A 23376-nucleotide genomic window follows, 5' to 3' on the forward strand; every position below is an offset into this window, starting at 1 on the left:
TGGGGCTAACAGCCATTCATATACCTAAATCTTAAAATCTCTGTGTGGGAAACACTGATTTTTTTGTTTTGTACATCTCCAAAACATGAATTCTACCTAACCTAACTGATTTGCTTAGTTTTGTTCAGTTGAGTTGCAAATAATTCAGTTCAAATAATGATACTCAACAATGATTGCGCTTAATTGTCTAAAGCTGATGTATGAATGTACTGAAAAATATTGTTAAAGTTAAAATACTCAAGAGTAATAAACTCGTACAGTTTATGAACATTTTACTGATGGGCTTTTTTAGACAGAGGATTTAATTATTTCTGACATTTCTGAATTGGATTAAAAAGTTAGAATCAGAAAACACTCCGTTTTAATGTTCTCCAGTGTGAGCATCTCTAATCTGAACTAATATCAGCCTTCACTGATAGCCAAGGCTCTCTAACACCGGTCATTGAGAGTTACTATTAAACCCCATTTCACATTTAACTTTCAAAGTAGCATTGCAAATATCATCAAAGGCAAATGTGCAATAAGAAAACCCTGAGCTTTTGTAGAGCCGTGAACATGTTACTCAGCTACATTTCATCTTGAAAGGATCTGCTCAAAAATCAGCCACTACGAACGGATCCAAAACAGATCCAGACCAGATGAGCTGTGAAATGATTTGTTCCATACATCTGACTGCGATCATGATCCTTCCCGCTGTGCAAGTGGACCCGGTTATTGAGCCTGTGGTACATCCGGGGCGGGTCCGGTCCGGATCAGTCAGGGAAGTTTTAGCGGATTCAGGCCCGTGTTTACTTTCGGCGGCGTTGAGCTGTTCTGTCACCTGCTGTCGCGATTCACCGTCTCTTTACTCTGGTAAGCTGCGCTTATAGACATTTTGCCCATGTTGTGCAAGCAGTTACATTCATACTGACACTTTATACTTTTATTTTTGGGAGCTCGGTCATGTCTCCGTCAGCGGCCCGAGTTTAATGCCTTCCGGTATTGTGGTCACGTTAAATCAAGGTTGTATAACGGCCACAACCAGTAACAATCTTCATTCTCGAAGATTGTTTTCCTTACTTTCTTGTTTGTTTTTCCGTGTGGCTTTTTGTTTTTTCTCGCTTGTGTTTCTCGTGACAGAAACTTTCTTTCGAGGGGAATTTTGTTCCATCGAGCTGCTGGTGTCAGGTTCAGGCGGCAGGCTAACTTAGAAATTGTTTACTTGCATGCACGCACACATACACAAGATATAAAGATGCTTGTGCCTGGAATAAATCTTTAGTGTTTTTTAGTGGTTTTATTGCAATATCTCACTGTTAAGCACCTAGACTAAGGTCAGTTCCTTAGTTAAATCCAGTTAAGGGTTTTCTTGGACCAGTAATCATCTTGAGTGTGTGTGTGTCCTTTCATTTCCCCTCATTTTATGGTTCCATCCTTAACATCCTTAACGGTGCTGCAGTCTTTTTAATTCTGTTCCAGGCACCAAAATTGAGTTAATTTGTTTGTTTGTTTTAAATAAAAAGTTGTCTTAATATTAAAAACCACCTCACTTGCTTTAGTGTATTTTATACAGACATAGTAGCACAATTAAAGAGCAACTACTATGAGAAAGTTAAGCCGTTCTGAAGGATTGTGGTAGGGTTACTTTTGCTTCCTCTCCCCCGACCAATCACATTTCATCTGTCAATGCCGGCTGTCCGGCTTATGTCAAATTTGTAGAAAGACTAAAATAACTGCAGTATTTCTAGATGTATCCTGTTGAATACTTTGTTGAATATACTGTAGTTTTTTTATATTTTCAGATGTGATAAGGTTTCTTGGACATCTCATAGAGAAGTTTGGTGAATTCAACATTTGAAATGACTACTGTTTTGTATTACTTCACTCTGCCTCTCCTCAACTAACAATTACAACATCAGGCTTTCATATCCTTTTTATTTCTTTGATTCTCATACAAGTTAGATGTTACTCTTGTTTTTTTCCCCACTACTGTCAAGTTTACTATCATTACTTTATAGCCCATTATGAAATGACCAATGCAGTACACAAAGAAGTGAGCCAGAGTTCACCTTTATTGAGTTAATGATTATTTTTCCTGGAATGCTTTCACCAAAGGATCAGACCACAGCTGGTTTTCCTGCTGACATTCATGGAGCTGCGTCTCTCTGCCTGCATCCTGCTGGTACTTTGTGTGACATCAAGTGCAAATGGAGGGAACGTTTTGGTGTGGTACACCGAAGGCAGCCACTGGATAAACATGAAGGTTGTTCTGGAGACATTGGTTGACAGGGGACACCAGGTGACTGTACTGGTCCCGAGCTCGTCAATGTACATGAACACCAATGAACCCGCCCGCTTTCACTATGAGCCCTTCAATGTCACTTTCTCATTGGAGGCTATGGAGGAGTTTCTAGAAGAGTTCCTCCAATTCAATGTATATGAGATTGATTATATGAGCTACTGGGAGCTCTACATCAGATTCACTGACATAATGAAAACTGACCTGCAGTTTTCTATCCAGTATTTGGACGGTGTGGTGAAATCAGAAGCCGTCATGAAGAAGTTGAAAGAGGGAAATTATGACCTTCTCTTGGCTGACCCCCTCTACCCTGGCAGTGACTTGGTAGCAGATATTTTGGGGATCCCACTTGTCTTCTCCTTGCGCTTCTCCTTAGCTAATAACTGGGAGAGGCATTGTGGTCAGATGCCTGCTCCACCATCCTTTGTTCCCGGTGCCATGAGCAAACTCACAGATAACATGGACTTCTCAGAGAGAGTGTGGAACTTTCTCTTCTACGCTCTCCAAGACATCGTGATTAATCAGTTTTCTTGGAAAGTATTAGACAGATATTACTCTGATGTCAAAGGTGAGCAAATGGACATGAAGCACACGGTTTAAAAAACAACAACACTGTTAAATGTAGTGTTTTTATATCCCATCAAACCTGCCTAAGAAAATACAACCTGCATGAACTATTGGTGATATGTTGATGTCTATTATTCATGCACTGCAACAGGAACTCCCACCAGTGCCTGTGAGTTGATGAGTAAAGCAGACATCTGGTTAATCCGAACCTACTGGGATTTTGAATTCCCTCGTCCTTTCCTCCCCAACTTCAAATATGTTGGTGGGATCCACTGCAGACCTGCTAAACCTCTACCAGTGGTAAGGACACTCAACTATTACCATCTAATTAATCATTACAGAATATTTGTGCCAGGAGCAGTGAAACCATCAAAATCTTGAACAAAAATAATTAAAAAAAAAACAGCTGGTTGTTGGCTGTGGGATAATATTTGACTTGTTACAGGATCTGGAGGAATTTGTGGAGAGTTCTGGAGATGATGGCATTGTGATCTTCACTTTAGGATCAATCATCAACAACGTCACCAAGGAGAAGGCCAACATGATAGCCTCAGGCCTCGCTCAGATCCCACAAAAGGTCAGAGGTCAGAGGATTTGTGCCAACTGTAATCAATTTGTGCAAAGCATGGAGTAATTTTTCATGTTTTAGATAACCAATTACCAAGTGATAATAATAATAATGGATTGGATTTATATAGCGCTTTTCAAGGCACCCAAAGCGCTTTACAATACCACTATTCATTCACTCTCACATTCATACACTGGTGGAGGAAAGCTACAGTTGTAGCCACAGCTGCCCTGGGGCAGACTGACAGAAGCGAGGCTGCGAGAAGAAGTGCTCTTCTTCTGACCATCAGAAATGAATTACTATTTCTTAACATGTTGTATTGTAATTAACAATTATTATTCAAGTTGCATGTACCTTGTGGGAATTGGCTTACTTCATTTTTATATCCTTATTCTTTTAAATTTCACATTAATATTTCTGAGCAGTGTATTTTAAAAGAACCCTTTGAAAACACATTAGATCTCAGTGTGCAAAAAAAATCATGTTGAATATCTATAATGATACTGACTGTAAAGGGAAAGACAACCTATCAAGTGCTGAATTCAAAGACGCACTGAAAATTCAAATGTAAAAAATAATGATTCAGCAGGCTAGTCTATTTTGCCGAAATATTATTGCAGCAAATCAAACAGGGTATTCTGTAGTTTCAGACGACTTCACAAATAGGTACCAGGGCATCACAGGCAGTCAGCGCTATCCATTCCTTTATCCACCAGGAACTGCCAGCATACTCCTGCCACATGAGCCTGTGTATTGTTGTGCATCAAGAAGAACCCAGAGCCCACTGCATCAGTGTAAAGTCTGAAAATGGGTCCAAGGATTTTATCCACATACCTAAATGCAGTAAAAGTACTGTTGCCTAGTCTGTAGGTCTATGCATCGCTCCATGGATATACCTCCCCAAACTATCATGTAACTAGAAACTCCTCCATGCTCGTGACACTGTGCTGGGAGACAGCAAACCTTCTTTCAATGTGACATATTGAAGTACTACCTGCACAACTTTTAACTGATTAACAACTCCCGCAGCTACTTAGCCGATCAGTGTAAGTTTAGTTATGCTGGAAAAAAAAAACAACAATAAAATTATGTGATATATGTACTACAATAAATAAGTATAATAAGATGTAATGAAAAAACACCATGTGAACTATCTATTTAAAGGTGCTGTGGAGATACAAAGGAGAAAAGCCAGAAACTTTGGGTGCCAACACTCAAATATATGATTGGATTCCTCAGAATGACCTCCTGGGTAAGTAAAGTTGGTACCAATCATAGTTATTTCTTTCTATGTCTCCCTTTTATTCCATGAGAAATAATCCTAATGAAATCAGATGCCACAGAGACGGTAAAGTTCACAGTAACACTGCCAACTAAGAATTTTTACAAAAATACTCAAATCAGCTCAAATTAGTTGTTCAGGTTTAGTGAAACCTTTTTGCTGTCCAAGTGTGAAAAACTTACTCCAGATCTTTCATGGTTATTTGACATGTCTTAGGTCACCCTAAAACTAGAGCTTTCATCACCCATGGAGGCACAAACGGGATTTATGAAGCCATCTACCACGGCGTTCCCATGGTGGGCATCCCCATGTTTGGTGACCAGCCAGACAACATGGTCCATATGAAGGCTAAAGGAGCTGCAGTTATTCTCAACGTGAATTTCATGACAACTGAAGATCTTAGAGACGCAATCAACACAGTCATCAATGACAAATCGTGAGTTCTTTGAACTATCTGTACTTTGGATTAGGATTTGAAAGTATCAATTTTATAGCAAAGATGAATGTGGGCTCAAAAAGTATGAAAAGTATGAAGGCCAAGCAAAACATAAATATGGATTACAGTGGTCCTTCGTTTATCGCAGGAGTTACGTTCCAAAAATAACCTGCGATAGGTGAAATCCGCGAAGTAGCCAACTTTATTTTTTTTTAAATTATTATAGATGTTTTACCTCTCACTACTAGGGATGGGTGGTTCTGACATAAACGGTAGTAACCAGACCAAAAAGCAGCGCACATTTCAGTGCTTTATTTCTGTGCTTTTTTTTTAACTGAGATGTCATACACTTTGGATTCTAGCCAATCATTTTACCTTTACAAGGATAGTAGGCGGGCCCAGGTACGTACGTTCTTTTAGAGCAGAGCTACAGATTAAAAATGCCCAAGGCGAAGCGGTCAAAAGTCTGGCTGTACTTCACAGCAAAAGATGCAAACTCAGCAGCCTGCAACAAGTGCTTTAAGGTGATACTGTGCAAAGGAGGTAACACCTCGAATCTGATGAAACACCTAGCGACGCATAGCGGGGTTTTTTAAGAGCCGAGAAATGCACCGTATTTGATAGCTTGCTGCAAGACCTCACACCGAGTGCGGGTGTGGTGCCTGTTATCGGACCTGGAGTTAGCAACATCCCCCAAGAACCCGAAGAGGAGAGTCCTGGCCCCTAGCCCTGCCAGTGTAACAGAAATGATGACAGATGATGATGGCAGCAGCAGCCGTTCTTCTCTGCGCAAGTAGCTTAATGTTGTTCGAGTGTAATTTATGTTGAGTAGGCTAATCACGTTATTAAATTAATGCACGTAAGGTGAACTAGTAAACACCGTCGTAGTTACATGCGGCTGTCTTCTTGTTTGATGGCAGATACTCCCTTCATCCTGGCAAAAAAGGCTAAAATGACCAAAGAAAAAGTGGAAAACGGCTAAACATGAGAGGTTTTTTGGACAAAGTTTGTGTTTTTTTTCCATTGTTTAAGCACTGCTTCCAGCCAAGAGTGATACCATATATGCCCTACAACTGCAGAAAAGACTAACATTGTTATCTTTTTATAAAAAAAAAAAAACAGCTAAAAATTAGAGGTTTTAGGACAAGTTTGTGTTTTCCATTCTTTAAGCACCGGTTCGAGCACCGTTTAAGCACCGGCACAGTTTCAAAAGTACCAGTTTGGCATCGGTATTGGATCAAACCTAAACGATACCCATCCCTACTCACTACACACTTTATACACTTTTCTCAGACAGGCACGAACATTTTCACACTTTTTTCTGTTTTAAACACTTTCAAACTTCAAACTTTCGTAAAAAAAAAAAAGTCCAGTATTATAGAATGAAACCAAAGGTCCCCAGGGTTCCTCTTGACGGTGCAAAACGTTTCGTCGGCATTGTTGTGTTTGTTGGGGAGAAAACTTACATACATACAGAACAGCACTTCAGAGTCACACTGCTAGTGATCAAAGATTTATGTCAATTTGACAAGCTGAACGCATTCTGTACTGTACAGGAGACACGGTACGAGGTTGATTGACAATGGTCTACAGCCAATCAGGACGCAGAACACAATGCGCTATAAAAACATTTTTAAAAAACATGCAAAATGGCGTACACTCAACAATAGAATTATTAACTCGAACTAAATGAAAACTAATTCTGCAACATTAATTTCTGGTTTTCTTTACAAAAGTTTATTACTAACCTTATGTTCATTGGAGAAATTTAATGACCATGTTATCATCAGATAACACCTCTAGTATGCAGAACAAGAGTCAAATGACCTGCAAAATACACATTTGTATTTCAGCGCACACAGATCCTCAAGCAGAGGGCCTGGCTTAACAAAGAAAGTTCATAACCATTGTGGTGATACCGGTCATCTCCAATTGGGGTTTTAAGTTTTGTGGAGCCAGCTAACACAAAGAAAGTTTAGAAGCTTTCTTCTAACCTCAGTAAACCCTTTGCCAATGATCTTGTGGTCTCAGAGCTTATTTGGCTTCCATCTTTTTTCTACAGTTCATGATTGAAAGGGTTTTTTGGTATAGATAATAGATAATAGCAGGTCATAAAGGAACAAGGGTCTAATGAGCTTGATAGCTGAAGTACCACAAAAGCTTCAAAGGCCACAAAATGATTGAAATATCTCTAGATGTCAATTTTAACTTGAGGCGTTATCAGTTTTAGAGTTTTGAAATACATCCCTTTATTGTCTGGCAAATAAATAAATAAATGATAGTATAACAATTCAAAGGTTAATTTTTTGAACCCAATATGCACATTCACAGGTACAAAGAAAATATTATGCGGCTGTCCAGCATCCACCACGACAGACCCATCAGTGCTCTGGAAGAGGCAGTATTCTGGATCGAGTTCACACTGAGAAACAAAGGGGCCAAGCACCTGAGGGTCCAGGCCCATGAACTCACCTGGTACCAGTATCTCAGCCTGGATGTCCTGGGCTTCATCCTCACTATAGTTCTACTCCTCATATTCATCTTCATCAAGACCTGCAGTTTCTGCTTGCACAGGTGTTGTGTCAGGAGAGGAAAGACAAAAAGGAAGGCTGAATAACAACTAAACTGAAACGGTGCTGTGAATGTTGGACTGGGGTAATATTTGTTACCAGCATGAAACTTTCTTTCATATATGTTGAATTTCCCTTCATCTTCTCCTTTATGCACCACCACTAATGACTTTAACAGATGCACTAATTTGCGTAACAGAACCTGAAGTTGATCTGACATTAAAAAGCAAATACTGATTGGCTGTTTTTTTTTTTTTGTTTGTTTGTTAGGAAAAAACACTAACATCAGATTGAATTCAGTATATTCAAACTTGTTTTTGTTATTTAAAGCATAAAGAAATATTTTCCTAAAAAGCATTTCATTATTTATGCATATATTTTATTTACTCTTTTCCTTTTTTTTTTAAATTTTTTATTTATTTTTTTATTAATCAATTCAATCTAGGAATTGTGACAATCAACATCTTCATCAATAAATCTGATATCTGGATCATGATTCTGTGGAATTTAAAGTCAGATTTCACTGTATGATAATAATTTATCTTTATGTGGATCAAATTAACTCAACAATGAGATGATACTCTGTAAGGATTTTGCAATAACAAATAAAACATTTGCATGGTGGTGACCCATCACTCTCTTGAATGGATCATTATGATGTATTCAGCTGTGAGCTTGTTGCGGGTTAGCTTTTAACCACTGATGTATCTATCACCATCCCATGGAGCAGCTGTAGTAAACAGGAAGACATCTGAAGATTTTCTTACTGGTTACAAAAAAAGCAACCTACATTTTACTGTCCAAAACATTTATCCAATAGATGTGTCAATTTAATGTGAAATAGAGCCAGCAGTACTTTCACAACTTGTGAGTAGATACAGCATTAACTCTGCCCTGGAAGATGTAGAAAATACAATGGAGAGGCAGAGGAAGTACCAGTGTTTTAGTCAATGGGACAGCATGCAATGAATGAAAACCTTGAAGGAGACCCTCATCACCACTAGAGTCTCCCAGAAAGACACCATGCTCATTTCCTATGAAAAAACAAAAAACCCAAACACGATAGCTCTTCAAGAGTAAAAATGATCTTTGATTAACAACATTCTTGTAGACTGATAGAAGAGGCTGATATCTATGAATATGTAAGTGTTAATAACAGTCCAAACATGTTTTAAAATTTTTTGAGAGATCTTTCATATAAAAAATATGATTAAGCTATTTGATTAGCTTAGTTGCAAATCCTTTAATATTTGTTACTACTCCAAGAAAGGTGCGAGTAGCTACATCAAGACTTTTTCCAGTTGCCATGTGGTGGTCAAAGTTGTAGGCAAACTTTGGTTAGGCACATTACAAATAGTAGAGTTAAGATTGTTGAATTGAAATTTGTTAAGACTGAGAGATATAAAGTGAGATTACTTTTGTATGCATGTTCTTGCCAAATCACTTTTGTCTCAAACATTACTGTATATTTTTACACTTCTGCCCAGAAACGACTCATAATCAATTAATTCCAACTCTGCAGGACAAGACCACATGAGCATGATGCCGTTTCAATATCTGTTTCTCTCAGTCAGGTAATTGTGTTTGGCATGTTGTATCTTGTATCTTATCACGTTATATAAAAGGTGAGGTCAGGGGGGGGATTTCATTGACAAGCACTCAGAGTGCCGTCTTCAGATGTGACAAACGTGCATGCTTGTGGTTTCAAATATCCAGGTGGTTTCATATCTTTTTCTTGTGTATCAAAGTTTAGTGAGGATTGTAACTGACAGATGTGAAAATGGCTGTGTATTAATAAATATAAAAAAGAAGCTGAAAGGTAAATTTGATTAAACACAAGTATGTTTTAAGGCTGTATCCAGTTAGAATGGAGTCAGGACTCATGAAACTCAACAGGATCTTTTGGACCTCTCTTATTAAAGTGAGTTCAGTTGAATTCAGTTGTATTTAAATAGTGCCAAATCACAACAGCAGTTGCCTCGGGGCACTTCAACTTCATCCTTCACATTCTCCTCAAAAAATCTGGAGAGATCATCACACAGACTGTAAAAAAAACTTTTTATCAATTCCTTTATTTTACCAGATATGTCTTGAATGATAACTCTCCATCACCTTTTAAATATTGGCTTAACCTTGAACCTCAACACTGGCAGAGTCAAATCATCAATGGGGTTACAGCTTGTTTGACTCCTAACAATCCTGACTCCTTTGTGTTTCAGTGGCATGCATGGAAACAGTTGCACAAGCACCCACAACTTCCTCAGATTATGCAACAGTGTTCAAGCCTATACAGTTGAAATGACCATTGTTTTGCATTACTTCACTCCGTCTCTACCCGACTAACAACAACGTCGAGCTCTGACATTTTTACTAATTTCTTAGTGGATTTCTCATACCGGATCAGTCCTGCTTTTTTCAGTACTGTCAACTTTATTCCCATTAACTTTTAACCCATTGTGAAATGAGCAATACTGTACAGAAAGAAGTGAGTCAGAGGTTAACTTTGAGTTAATAATTATCTTTCCTGCGATACTTCTACAAAGGATCAGACCACAGCTGGTTTTCCTGCTGACATTCAGACACCATGGATCTGCGTCTCACTGCCTGCGTCCTGATGGTACTTTGTGCGACATGGAGTGCAAACGGAGGGAACATTTTGGTGTGGTACACCGAAGGCAGCCACTGGATAAACATTAAGCCTGTTCTGGAGACGCTGGTTGACAGAGGACACCAGGTGACTGTACTGGTCCCGAGCTCATCAATGTACATGAACACCAATGAACCTTCCCGCTTTCACTATGAGCCCTTCAATACCTCTTTCTCATTGGAGGCTATGGAAGAGTTTCTAGAAGAGCTCCTCCGATTCTCCATATACGAGATTGATTATATGAACTACTTGGAGCTCTACATCAGATTCATTGACATAATGAAAACTGACCTGCAGTTTTCTATCCAGTATTTGGACGGTGTGGTGAAATCAGAAGCCGTCATGAAGAAATTGAAAGAAGGAAAGTACGACCTTTTCTTGGCTGACCCCCTCTACCCTGGCAGTGACTTGGTAGCAGATATTTTGGGGATCCCACTTGTCTTCTCCTTGCGCTTCTCCTTAGCTAATAACTGGGAGAGGCATTGTGGTCAGATGCCTGCTCCACCATCCTTTGTTCCCGGTGCTATGAGCAAACTCACAGATAAGATGGACTTCTCAGAGAGAGTGTGGAACTTTCTCTTCTATGCTCTCCAAGACATCATGATTGATCACACTTTTTGGAACGTATTAGACAGATATTACTCTGATGTCAAAGGTGAGCAAATAGGCGTAAAGCACTGATTTATAAAACTATTTAAAACTTGCTAAAGATTTAAACACAGTTTTTTTAATATCCCATCAGATCTGATTAAGAAAATATGCCTTGTATGAACTATTGGTGCTATGTCCTTTACTTATGCACTGCAACAGGAACTCCCACCAGTGCCTGTGAGTTGATGAGTAAAGCAGACATCTGGTTAATCCGAACCTACTGGGATTTTGAATTCCCTCGTCCTTTCCTCCCCAACTTCAAATATGTTGGTGGGATCCACTGCAGACCTGCTAAACCTTTACCAGAGGTAGGGACACTCAACTATTACCATCTGATTAATCATTACATCACAGAATATTCCTGCCAGGAGCAGTGAAGCCATCAAAATGTTGAACAAAAATGAGAAAACAGTTGGTTGGCTGGTGGTGGGATAATATTTGACTTGTTACAGGATCTGGAGGAATTTGTGCAGAGTTCTGGAGATGATGGCATTGTGATCTTCACTTTAGGATCCCTGATCAACAACGTCACCAAGGAGAAGGCAAACATGATAGCCTCAGGCCTCGCTCAGATCCCACAAAAGTTAAGTTTTCTTTAAGGACAAGTGTCCTCTTTTTTGGAAATCAAAATATGGTCACCTTAGACTACTAGGACTACCAAAACTACCATTTCTACCATCTCAAATTTTACATCACTCAGTTTTTCCTGCAAAAAGTCAGATTTTGTCTGTTTGTCTGTTGTTTGTCTGATGATTTCTAATGACAAGTCTTGAGATGTCCCCTACCCTTCAAGTGTTGAAAAATTACATTACAATATAAAACTAGCATACACAACCCCCTCAATCATGTTAGCAAATATCTTACTGTTTATAGGTGCTGTGGAGATATAGAGGAGAAAAGCCAGAAACTTTGGGTGGCAACACTAAAATATATGACTGGATCCCTCAGAATGACCTCCTGGGTAAGTAATGTGGGTACCAATCACAGATGAATAACGGATCAATAGATGATGGGCAGTATAGAAACATTGATTCCATCAAAACTTATCTTAGTGAAAACAGATTCCACAACGATGGCAAATTTTCACTGCACACTGAACATAATTTTTTCTACAAAAGTTTTTAAAAGCCTGGAGCTTATTTTGCCACATTCAACACTAAATGTTTTATTGGAGGCTGTGAGCATTTGTTATATTAAAAACAAGGAGAACTGAATGAAATATGATTTTCTCACAGATGAAATCATGATTACAAGTTGCACGCTGTGCTAAACTACTTTGTTTAATTCATTTTTTCAAAGCTGTTCCACTTTAACAGATGTCTGGACATGCAAGTTAAATTTCAACTTAAATCACTTCTTCACATATATTGACATTCCCAAGTAGTCCAAGTGTGTAATAAGTAATTAAATGTTTAATGGTTTGTTTAATGGTTATTTGGCATGCCTTACGTCACCTTAAAACTAAAGCTAAGTACTTGTCCAGGTTTAGTGAAACCTTTTTGCTGTCCAAGTGTGAAAAACTTACTCCAGATGTTTCATGGTTATTTGACATGTCTTAGGTCACCCTAAAGCTAGAGCTTTCATCACCCATGGAGGTACAAACGGGATTTATGAAGCCATCTACCACGGCGTTCCCATGGTGGGCATCCCCATGTTTGCTGACCAGCCAGACAACATGGTCCATATGAAAGAAAAAGGAGCTGCAGTTATTCTCAACTTGAACTTCATGACGTCTGAAGGTCTTAGAGACGCAATCAACACAGTCATCAACTACAAATCGTGAGTTCTTTGAACTATATATACTTTTGGTTAGGATTTGAAAGTATAGATTTTATAGCAAAGATGAGTGTGGGCTCAAGAGTATGAAAAGTATGAAGGCCAAGCATAACATACCTTAAACCAGAATTATTTGCAATTTCAAGTCACAGTGATCAACCTACACTGAACACAATCTGGTCTTGGTTTCTCATTCGTTTATTTATTTTTTTAATTGATTTGCAGCATGTTTTGGGGTGCTTTATAGAGCCTTTGCGAGGCTTTTTTTTTTTTTCATAAATGTAAGTTGTTATGCTGTACCTTACTAAAACCACTGAGCCCTTTATTGTCACTGGAATGTGCATGTATTAATTTAGCAATACAAAAAGAAAGATATAAATGTTCTGGCAACACTTTATAACACAAACTACAAATATGGTGCAAGTGCGCTGTACTTACGTGCATTTTGTGTCAAGTCAGGTTTTTGCAGGATATAATGAAAGAAGTACACTGTAAGTACCCTGTACTTTCTGGAATGCAAACCATATTATGGAGTCACCAGCGAAACAATGAAACAATTACAATGAATGTAGCACCCACAACTAAGGCACAAGTAGCCTTTAATTACATGTAATGTTTTGTACCAAGTCAGGTTTTTGCAGGAAATAATAAAATAATTACATTGTTAGACTACAAGTACCCTGTAATTAAGTGCAATTTTTTGTGCAACATTTTTTAGTTACACCATAACACAACCCGTGCCCCAGAAAGCACAGGATATTTCCAGTGTACTTGTTTTATTGTTTCTTGCAAAAACCTAAATTGTTGCCTGCAAATTGCACATAAGTGCAGGGTACTTATACGCTTGTCGTGTTAAAAAGTTTTAGCAACCCTTTTGTACTTTGTTCTAATTTGCTGTTAAACCTCTTTTACACTGATGGAATAGTAGAACACACACCAAGAATACCCATTCACACAATCAAATTCGTTTCACTTAAATCTGCAACAAACTAAAGTTATTTCCATGTCTCTTATTAGGCTTTGAGACCATGACATTTAACGTTTGGGGTTTAAGCTCTAACGTGCAGCCATCTCCTTAGAAATATACAGCAGCACCGAGACTGCTAAAAGTGATTAAATTATTAACTGGAGTTAAGGGCTCTTTACAATAAATTTCAAGATTAATGATTTTCTGTACCATTAATCTCTCGCCTCATTTAACTGTTTATTCTTGCAGTTTTATGTTCTTTAGAGATTAATTTTAAGAATTTTATCATCATCTGATAGCATCTCTGACTGAACTAGGTGGCAATCAAAGGGATCATTTCATACAGAAGCAGAGTCACATGTCCCATAAAACACCTCTTTTTGTGTGAGCGCACACAGAGCCTGAAATTGAGAGCTTTACATGGAAAGATGATAAAGACAGTAATCACAAGTCACTGAATGTACATGCCCTTGGGTTCTCAGGGCCATGCTCAGGTTCACACTTCAAAACAAGATTTCACTAATCAGTGGTTGATGTCACAGTGCCAACTTCTATATTTTATGTACAAACTATTGTTTTTCTTCTTCATAGGAGAATTCAAAAGACAGATTAACAGCATGTCATAAAGTACGGTGGCCCCTAGAGACAAAGCACGTACAAAATCCAAAACACTTACAAACTCCAAAACACATGCAAATTCCAAAACACAACGGAAATGCTCCAGGACGCTAGGGGCAGTGTTGAGCTTTTTTTTTTACCTAGTAACTACACAAGCCAGGAAGTACCAATGACCGGATTTGGGTCTGCAGCCTTAAAGGCCGCATTTTAAGGCCGATTACGTCACAGCGACACGACGAAGGCTGTCCCAGTTCAAAGGCTGCTCGAAATGCGGCCCTCAAATGCGTCCTTCATTTCCCTGAATTTTAAGGATTTTGGTGTAGCCAAACGGCGGAAGCGGAGCGGCTGAAGAGTAAACTTTCAGAAGTAAGTACTGAATATTATGTCACTTATTTATGCGCGAATGTTTTTATAATGAAGAACATTAAAACATTACTTTTGGCCACATGTCGGGAAAGTTATGTGACATTAGCGATGTTTGTACTAACTTGGTTTTAAAGCCTTTACTTCAAAATATACGCCGTTCAATAGTTTACTTTAATCTTACAGAGAATGTGATGATTTTATGGATAATTAAAGTCAGTCATATATCCACAAACACAACAAGCTTCCAGTTAATATTTGTACAGCTGCTGTTATTGTGTATATATTTATTTATTTATTCATACATTCTTATATAGTTCTATATTGTGTATTGTGTATTTTGTTGTACAGTTATTTTATTTTCAACTTTAATTTATATATTTTATCTTATTCTTTCTCAGTTAAATTTACCCTTCATTCTAATTTGTGTTGTACAGTTATTTCCTTTTTAACCTTAATTTATATTTTATTCCTTCCTAGTAAAATTTACCCTTTTTAATTTTTCATATTTATTTCCCTTTTTAATTTTTCATATTTATTTCCTATCTTATTCATAGCCTTTTCCTTTTTTGTTTTCTTTAGGTCACGAGCAGTTGTCCAAGCATTTCACTGCATATCGTACTGTGTATGACTGTGTACGTGACAAATAAAATTTGAATTTGAATTTGAATTTGAAGTCAGTGATGCTGCTCGGTTTGTAGTCCTGAATATCACGGCACAAGCAGGATTCACTGCACTGTTAATGTTAGCTATGTTATATTGCTGCCTCTGTTCGGTGGTGTCGAGCCAAACGGACTTTAACGTGTGTTTGAACGAGCTGATGGTTAAGCTGAAAGAAAGATGCTTTAATCACAGGAGTCACACATGTGTCCACTGCACCATCTGGGAACTCTTCTTGTTTAGCACTGTAATAACACAAATACTAAATCCTCCTTCTCTTGTGCTGTTTTGTAGCAGTGTGTACACCTGAGATTGTCACCTGTCTGTCTGTCCTGCACTCTCTCTCTTTTTCTTTCTCTCTGGTTGTGTAATATAAGTATGAACATGTGTTTATAAGTTACACTTGTGTTTGAATCCTGCAGCTTATCACAAATTTGATGTCCATGTGTGACAACTGCAAGTGTCCAGACTGAGGACAGACTGAGGGACCCACTGCTGCACACATCATCTGTGAGGCTTTGCACCCCTGATGATCCACCAGGACAAACTCAGCAGTGTGTGAGGAAGAGGAGGAGGAAGAGCCAGCAGCAGCTGACAGATGGAGAGAATAGACAGACTGTTCCCTGTTTGTGAAGGACAGCTAGGAAAGTTTAACATAACTAATTGTCTGTCCTGAATCAGTCTTATTAGGTAATGTTCAAATAATTTTATCATTCCAGTGTTTTCAGTGTGGGAGAAAGTACTCAGGGCATTCAGGTTACACACTATGAAAGGCAGAAACAAGTTTAATATTCAGAAACCTAAAGTATGTATCAGCAGCAGAATGGACCTCAAAATAAATGTTTGTTTCAGTTCTATGAAGCTTTGAGTATTTTGGATTAGTAGCACTGCTGTGTTTGTTGCATCATATTGCTGTAATTGTTTATATCCAGAGCGTTCTCACTCCCAAGGCGTAACATGTCGACGTTTTGTCACGTCCCGCGGCGTTCCTGAGGAACGCGAAAGGAGACCTTCGGCGTTCTTATGGTACGCGGCGGGTTATGGCTGGAATCCAGTGCAATGACGCTCCCGCGGTAGTAGACGTTCCAGCCCTGTATTCCAGCCCTAAACCTAACCTTATCCCTAGCCCTGACCATAACCTTATTCTTGACCTTAACCAGGACTTTAATGATGTTAAATAGCGTGTTTCTAAGCGATTTGAAGAAAAAGAGCGAACATGTGTAGGTTCAGTCCAGACGGTTCTCATATTTCCTCTTTTTCCGAGGTCGTCATTTAGGAACGTGGTGGGTAGCCGAAAACGTAATATGGTGACGATTTGTCACCTAGCGTAAAATGTTACGCTTTGGGAGTGAGAACGGGTTGTTATATCCTTTATATATTCTGAGGTAAGTTGATCTATAGTGTTACATCATATTCTATAAGGATGTTATGTGTTTGTATACTTTCTGCCCAGTTTGAACCATTTAGCAGGAGTCAGCCTGTTTAAGGCTCTGATATCTATTCTGTATGACTTAATTTATTTTTATTTATTTATTTTTAATATTTATTGTCATTGTCAGAGAACAATGAAATTGCATTTGGGGCTTCCGTACAACCCGTAAATAAAGCAGTTATGACATGGTCATATATCAGTCTACTCTTCATTCTATCAGAAACAGTTTTCACAGCTTGTACATTTTCTTTTTATAAATATATGTAAGCAATGAGCCAAATTTAGTAATGCCAACATACTGAAGGAACAACATTTGTCTCTTATATATGATACACCTATATATGCACTGTCAAAGATACTTGTCTTTGAGTGAAGATTTAAGGTGATAAGACATAAATAACTGCAACTTGAATCTGTACTGAGGCTCAGTATTTGACACAGAGTTCATGTTCACTGCTGTAATAGCTAATAATGATTAATATAATAACTATAATATTGGCCATATTATATTTACATTACCAAAGTGATATGACTTTAGTCTCATGAACAACATTAGCTAATTGTTATTTACTAACTAATCTTAAATGACTGTTCAGTACAGAAATGAAGCCCAAAAATCATGTTTTACTGTCCTGTGGTCTCAGCCTCAGATACTTATCAAATCACACAAAGCTCTTGCAGAAACAAACAAATGAACAAAATATGTTCTCCTTCATTTCTGTCAAACAAAGTTGTATAACACGTTTCCAGCGGTTAGTATCATGGTTACTAGGCAACCTGGGCAGCGTGACGGAGACTAGACCGTCCCATACAGCCCAACAAACTTGCCGTTTATTTTGCAAATCGAGCTCAACACTGCCCCTAGCGTCCTGGAGCACTTCCATTGTGATTTGGAGTTTGCATGTGTTTTGGATTTTGTACGTGTTTTGGATTTTGTACACCGGGGCCACCGTAATAAAGGTCTAATGAGCATAAAAGTTCAAGTACCACAAAGTTGTTTTTTTTTTTAAATGTATCTCTTTATTTGAATTTTTTGATACAAAACAACAACAACAACAAACAACAAAAACAACACAATAATGTCACGGTTCTGGGTCAGTATTGACCCAGCATTCTGAGTTCTGATCTATTTTGAATGAACGTTTTGTTTCTCTGGTGTTTTGTTGATGATGATTATTATTGTTTGAGTTCTATGTGTTATATTCGGTATGCCTGCTTATGAGTCTGCGTCTGTGTCTCTGTCGTGTGCTTCCTGTTTTATTTTGTAGTTCTGTGTCCTATGTCAGTGCGTTCAGCTTTGTGCTCTCCCTGTCTCGTCAGTGTAATCAGCGTCAGCCGTGTCTCCCAGCTGTTTCCTCTTCACTCCGTTCACCTCTTGTATTTAGTGTCTGTGTCTTCCCCTTACTCGGTGTCGTGTCGTTAACGTCTGTTCATCCTCTTACCCTCTCCATGCTGTGTGTTTGTCATGTTCCAGTTCTCCAGCACCACTGTTTGTAAGTTTTTGTTCAGTTTTGTGAGTCATAGTTTGAGGAGTTTTTCCAGCAATAAAGCTGCGTTTTCAGTTTAAGTTCTGTCTCCAAGAGTCCTGCGTATTGGGTCCACCACTCCTGCCTGCCTGCCTGCCACACAGTCAACCATGACAAATAAGCAGTCTGAGACATGTAAAAAGAAAACTAATAGAGTATGGTAAATAACTGGGTCTACCAGCCATTTACACATTTGTCCTGACAAACCCAACCTGCCATTGGAATGGGGCTGCCCCTCTCACTATAGTTTTCCTCAGATCATCAGGTAAGTAATCACTGGAGGGCGCCATATATCCAAAAAAAGTGTCACTTCAATTCAGTCTCTGCCTCTGCTCTGGCCCCAATCTGTAACAACCACCTATTGCCACCATCCCTCGTGAACTCGTGTATATGGGAGTCCACGAGGGATGGGTATTACATGTTTTTAGGATTTTTTTTTTTTTAAACATAACACTATTCTAAGCTTTAGTGACCTGTCTTCTTTGTATAATTTGTATTATTATAACTTGTATCATTTCTTCCGCTATTGTCAAATAAGACACTGTGCATCTTCTATCTTGCCAGAGTTTCCAAGTCAGCCCCCTAAGCAATGGTAGGAAGAATTATTTGAGCTGAAGTCTCACAGTAAGGCTCTTATAACACAAAAAAGGGCGATCGTGGCTCAAAGAGTTGGCAGTTCGTCTTGTAACCGGAAGGTTGCCGGTTCGAGCCCCGGCTATGACAGTCTCGGCGTTGTGTCCTTGGGCAAGACACTTCACCTACCGCCTACTGGTGATGGCCAGAGGAGCCCATCGCGCGATATGGCAACCTCGCTTCTGTCAGTCTGCCCCAGGGCAGCTGTGGCTACAACTGTAGCTTGCCTCCACCAGTGTGTGAATGTGAGAGTGAATGAAAAGTGGAATTGTACAGCGCTTTGAGGGCCCCGAAAAGCGCTATATAAATGCAATCCATTATTATTATTATTAAATACCTTAATTAAGACATGGGGCAATTACTGAAACCCCCCCCCCAAAAAAAAAAAAAAAGTTGGGAACAGGACCTGGGCCTTAAGTTTGGGAAAGATTACTGGGACAAAGTAATTGACAGAATTCATACCTCGTCCTCATGTGCAAGACTCTCCCTTATTCAGTTTAAGACGGTGTACAGATTGCACTTCTCAAGATCTAAACTTTTTGCAATGGGTACCACCTCATAAAATATATGGCTCTTAAAGTACCATGCTTATGACCGACATTAAAGTACAGTAGTATAGGCCTATTTAACACCTACATACAGTTTACACAAGACAATTTTATGTCTTATATGAATATTATTTATTTTAACTTTCATAAACAAGATGTGACGAGTGATAATATAACAACTGTACTGCATCAAAACATTCACAGCAGGTGGGATATCCAATCTTTAAGTGATTACCTGATGAACCCTGCTTCTGGGTCCAAACTACTCTGCATTTATTAAAGCGGGTTTAATGCTTTTTATTTTGTTCTATTTATTTTGAACAAGCCCCTAAAAACAGTCAGTGATCACTGTCGGCCTCCCTCGGTTTTTATTACTGCTAATCATTTTAAAGCTCAGTTTTTAAAACCTTACGATGTAACTACACCCCAGCCCATGCAGCAGAATATTAATGACTAACCTTGGATTGTGGATGGATTATCTCAGTTTTTCTCCTGACTGAAGTTTGGTCTGTTTACAGCATCCAGCCATTCGATTAAATTTGTTCCTAATCATCAGGAACTCTCGCGTCAACTTTTATCGAGTTGTAAAAAGTTAGCTATCATACTCCAGCTTCACTGAGTTTATGTTATGCTAACATAGCTGTGCAGCTAGCCACCGTGCAGCACATAATTATATACCAGCTAGCCCAACTTCAGTAACCCTACAAACGCCACTGCTGTTTATTTTTCAGTCTTCATTTATGTTGGAAGTGATAGCAGAGCTGTACATTTTATCTTTTGCTGTTGCGGTTAAGCTGCCGGAATTATAGCTTCACGACCCTCCTTTGTGGTTCGTGCTCGTCGAAGTTCAGTTTGCTCTTCGTGACGTTTCAGCTGACCACATGAATTACTATCGTGTGGTGGCCTCGCTGGATCCGCTGTCCACCCGCTGTGTGATGACCCTCCATGATGATGATGGTGATCCCCCCCCACCCAAGGGAAATACACCGTTCTCAAGGCACTGCTGCTGTGGTGCTACTCCCTCTCCGATGCAGAGCGGGCTGATAAACACCCTCTCTCAGGCCTGGGTGATGGTACAGCTCTCAAGCTCATGGAGGGCATGCTGCCCTTGCTAGAAACGGATGACGGTGGATTCCTCTTTCTCCGACAGTTTCCGTTGCGAGGTGACCTCGCCAACTCCCCACTGCTGGCCGCAAAGGATTACCATTCACTCGCAGAAGAAGCAGGTTGCCTTCTCCTGGCTACCAAGAGCTTCGGCATCCAGGTGATAGTTCCCGACTCACCAACGGCATCTCCCGCGCCACGGATTCTCCAACTCATCGATTGTGGCTAGGATTGTGGCACTGCGGAAAAGGGCTGTGTTTTTACCATCAGTGCCGTTCCATCTTTGCAGTTTTAGGGCCCAGGGAAACGAGCCTGCCAGCGCTCTGTAGTTGCCGTGACCGCTGGCGATAAGGAAAGGCTGCTCTTCACAGAGGACTCGCGGTTGGAGAGACGTTTTCTGGTTCACTCCAACCCGAAAACGTCGGGAGCCTCCACAATGGCACATTATTTAATCTTAAAAAAATTGGAGCTTTTCCACGTACCACCAGAGAGAACCCAAGTACTACTAGTGGTACGCATACCACAGTTTGAGAAAGACTGATCTAGACTATCTAAAATATACCCCGACATTCCTGACCTGTGTAACAGTGGCAACACATCCACCTCGTATTTAACTCATGTGTTTTTTACCTGCACAACACTTCAGTTATACAGGACTTTTTTATTTTGCAGTGCTCTCTCCTGTTTTGAGTGTTACACTCAAGCCTTGCCTATTTTTTTTTTATTTTTTTTTTTTATTGGATTGGACGTTTGGATCAGGACTGGTTATCAGCTGTTCACTAGTTCTCAAAAATTGTAATTGCCTGAACTGTAATGAGGTATATCTTTGTATCATTTGGTACTTATTTTATTAGCCCTGATATGTCAAGCTACATGTAAAAATTCTATAAATAAAGAGGAAAAAAATAATAAAAATGTAACAATTCAGATTATGTTTTTTAATTCATATACACATTCACAGGTACAAAGAAAATGCTATGCAGCTGTCCAGCATCCACCACGACAGACCCATGAGTGCTCTGGAAGAAGCAGTATTCTGGATTGAATTCACACTGAGAAACAAAGGGGCCAAGCACTTGAGGGTCCAGGCCCATGAGCTCACCTGGTACCAGTATCACAGCCTGGATGTCCTGGGCTTCTTCCTCGCTATAGTTCTACTTCTCATATTCATCTTCATAAATACCTGCAGTTTCTGTTTGAACAGGTGTTGTGTCAGGAAAGGAAAAAAGAAAAGGAAGGCTGAATAACAGACTGAACTGAAACAGAGATGTGGGACCAGTGCAGTATTTGTTACCTACATGAGATTTTCTTTCATGTATGTTTAGTTTCCCACCATCTTATTCTTTATGTATCACCACTGATTACTTTAACTAATTACAAGTGTGTTAATTTGCATAAATGTACCTGAAGTTAATCTGACATTAAAAACCAAATGCTGATTGGCTGTTGAGTATATTTTTTTAAGAAAAGAAAATTCATTCTATGCCTTTAGCTGAGTAACACAAGTTTCTCTTTTAGTAATCTAGGCATACATCCATGCCATCAACAGTCATATAGATATAAAAGGTTCAAATTAAAATTTTACATAAATTATGTTATTATGAATTATGAGGAAAAACAAAAAAACACTAAATCATCTTATGAAAGAGGTTGATACAAGCTGATACATTTGGATGACAAAATTTCGTAAACATTTCCTTTGTATGAACATGTTGAAAAGTACAGGAATAAGTTTTTACTTAAAGTGCTGCGGTGTCCTAAAACTCAATTTTCCATTTTTTTTGACGATAGTTCAGAATATGAAAAGAAGAAAAAAAAGTAATATGAAAAAGCAACCACTACATCCTGGTGTCCTGAACACGATGTAATGTAATGTGGCTATATACAGTATCTCACAAAAGTGAGTACACCCCTCACATTTTTTAAATTTTATTATATGTTTTCATGGGACAACACTAAAGATATGACACTTTGACACAATGTAAAGTAGTCAGTGTACAGCTTGTATAACAGTGTAAATTTGCTCAAAATAACTCAACATACAGCCATTGATGTCTAAACCGGAACTAAACTGGAGTCCGCTTCCACTCCTCCATTATGACATCATGGAGCTGGTAGATGTTAGAGACCTTGTGCTCCTCCACCTCCCATTTGAGGATGCCCCACAGATGTTCAATAGGGTTTAAGATTGTAGACATGGTTGGGCAGTCAAGTACCTTTAACCTCAGTTTATTTAACAGGGCACTGTTTTGGGGGGGAATCATTCTCTGCTTCAGTATGTCACACAGTACATTGGCATTCATGGTTACCTCAATTAACTGTAGCTCCTCAGTGCCAGCAGCACTCTTGCAGCCCCAAACAATGGCATCCCACCACCATGCTTGACTGGAGGCAAGCCACACTGTCTTTGTACTCCTCACCTGGTTTCTGCCACACACCCCTGACACCATCTGAACCAAATAAGTTTGTCTTGGTTTCATCAGATCACAGGTAATCCATGCTCTTAGCCTGCTTTTCTTCAGCAAACTGTTTGCAGGCTTTGTTGTGCATTATCTTTAGAAGAGGCTTCCTTCTGGGACAATGACCATTTGATGCAGTGTGTGGCATATGGTCTGAACACTGACAGGCTGACCCTCCATGCCTTCAACCTCTACAGCAATGCTGACAGCACTCATACAGCTATTTTCTAAAGGCAACCTCTAGATATGATGCTGAGCACGTGCACTCAACTTCTTTGGTTAACCATGGTG

At 39.2% G+C, this 23376-nt stretch overlaps 1 protein-coding gene across 6 annotated transcripts; it reads left to right on the forward strand.

Moving 5' to 3' along the window:
- Positions 1–672: 672 nt before the first annotated feature.
- Positions 673–22070, forward strand: LOC120745520 (UDP-glucuronosyltransferase 2A1-like). Of its 6 annotated transcripts, XM_040050473.1 has the most exons (9): positions 673–852; positions 2095–2846; positions 4759–4761; positions 10377–11003; positions 11159–11307; positions 11452–11583; positions 11873–11960; positions 12559–12778; positions 21588–22070. In XM_040050473.1, the coding sequence occupies exons 2-9, from the start codon at positions 2129–2131 to the stop codon at positions 21871–21873; spliced, it is 2223 nt and encodes a 740-aa protein (XP_039906407.1). In that variant the 5' UTR covers positions 673–852; positions 2095–2128; the 3' UTR covers positions 21874–22070. The 6 variants fall into 6 exon arrangements, with proteins under 6 accessions (XP_039906407.1, XP_039906406.1, XP_039906401.1 ...); XM_040050468.1 differs by lacking the exons at positions 4759–4761; positions 10377–11003; positions 11159–11307; ... (2 more) ...; positions 12559–12778; positions 21588–22070 and adding exons at positions 1782–1820; positions 2997–3145; positions 3291–3422; ... (1 more) ...; positions 4912–5131; positions 7463–8336 and having other exon boundaries at positions 751–852; XM_040050471.1 differs by lacking the exons at positions 4759–4761; positions 10377–11003; positions 11159–11307; ... (2 more) ...; positions 12559–12778; positions 21588–22070 and adding exons at positions 932–1002; positions 2997–3145; positions 3291–3422; ... (1 more) ...; positions 4912–5131; positions 7463–8336 and having other exon boundaries at positions 820–852.
- The last annotated feature ends 1306 nt before the right edge of the window (positions 22071–23376 follow it).

The sequence above is a fragment of the Simochromis diagramma genome, unplaced genomic scaffold (genome assembly GCF_900408965.1).
Source record: "Simochromis diagramma unplaced genomic scaffold, fSimDia1.1 OVJJ01000131.1, whole genome shotgun sequence".
In the NCBI taxonomy this organism is placed as follows: domain Eukaryota; kingdom Metazoa; phylum Chordata; class Actinopteri; order Cichliformes; family Cichlidae; genus Simochromis; species Simochromis diagramma.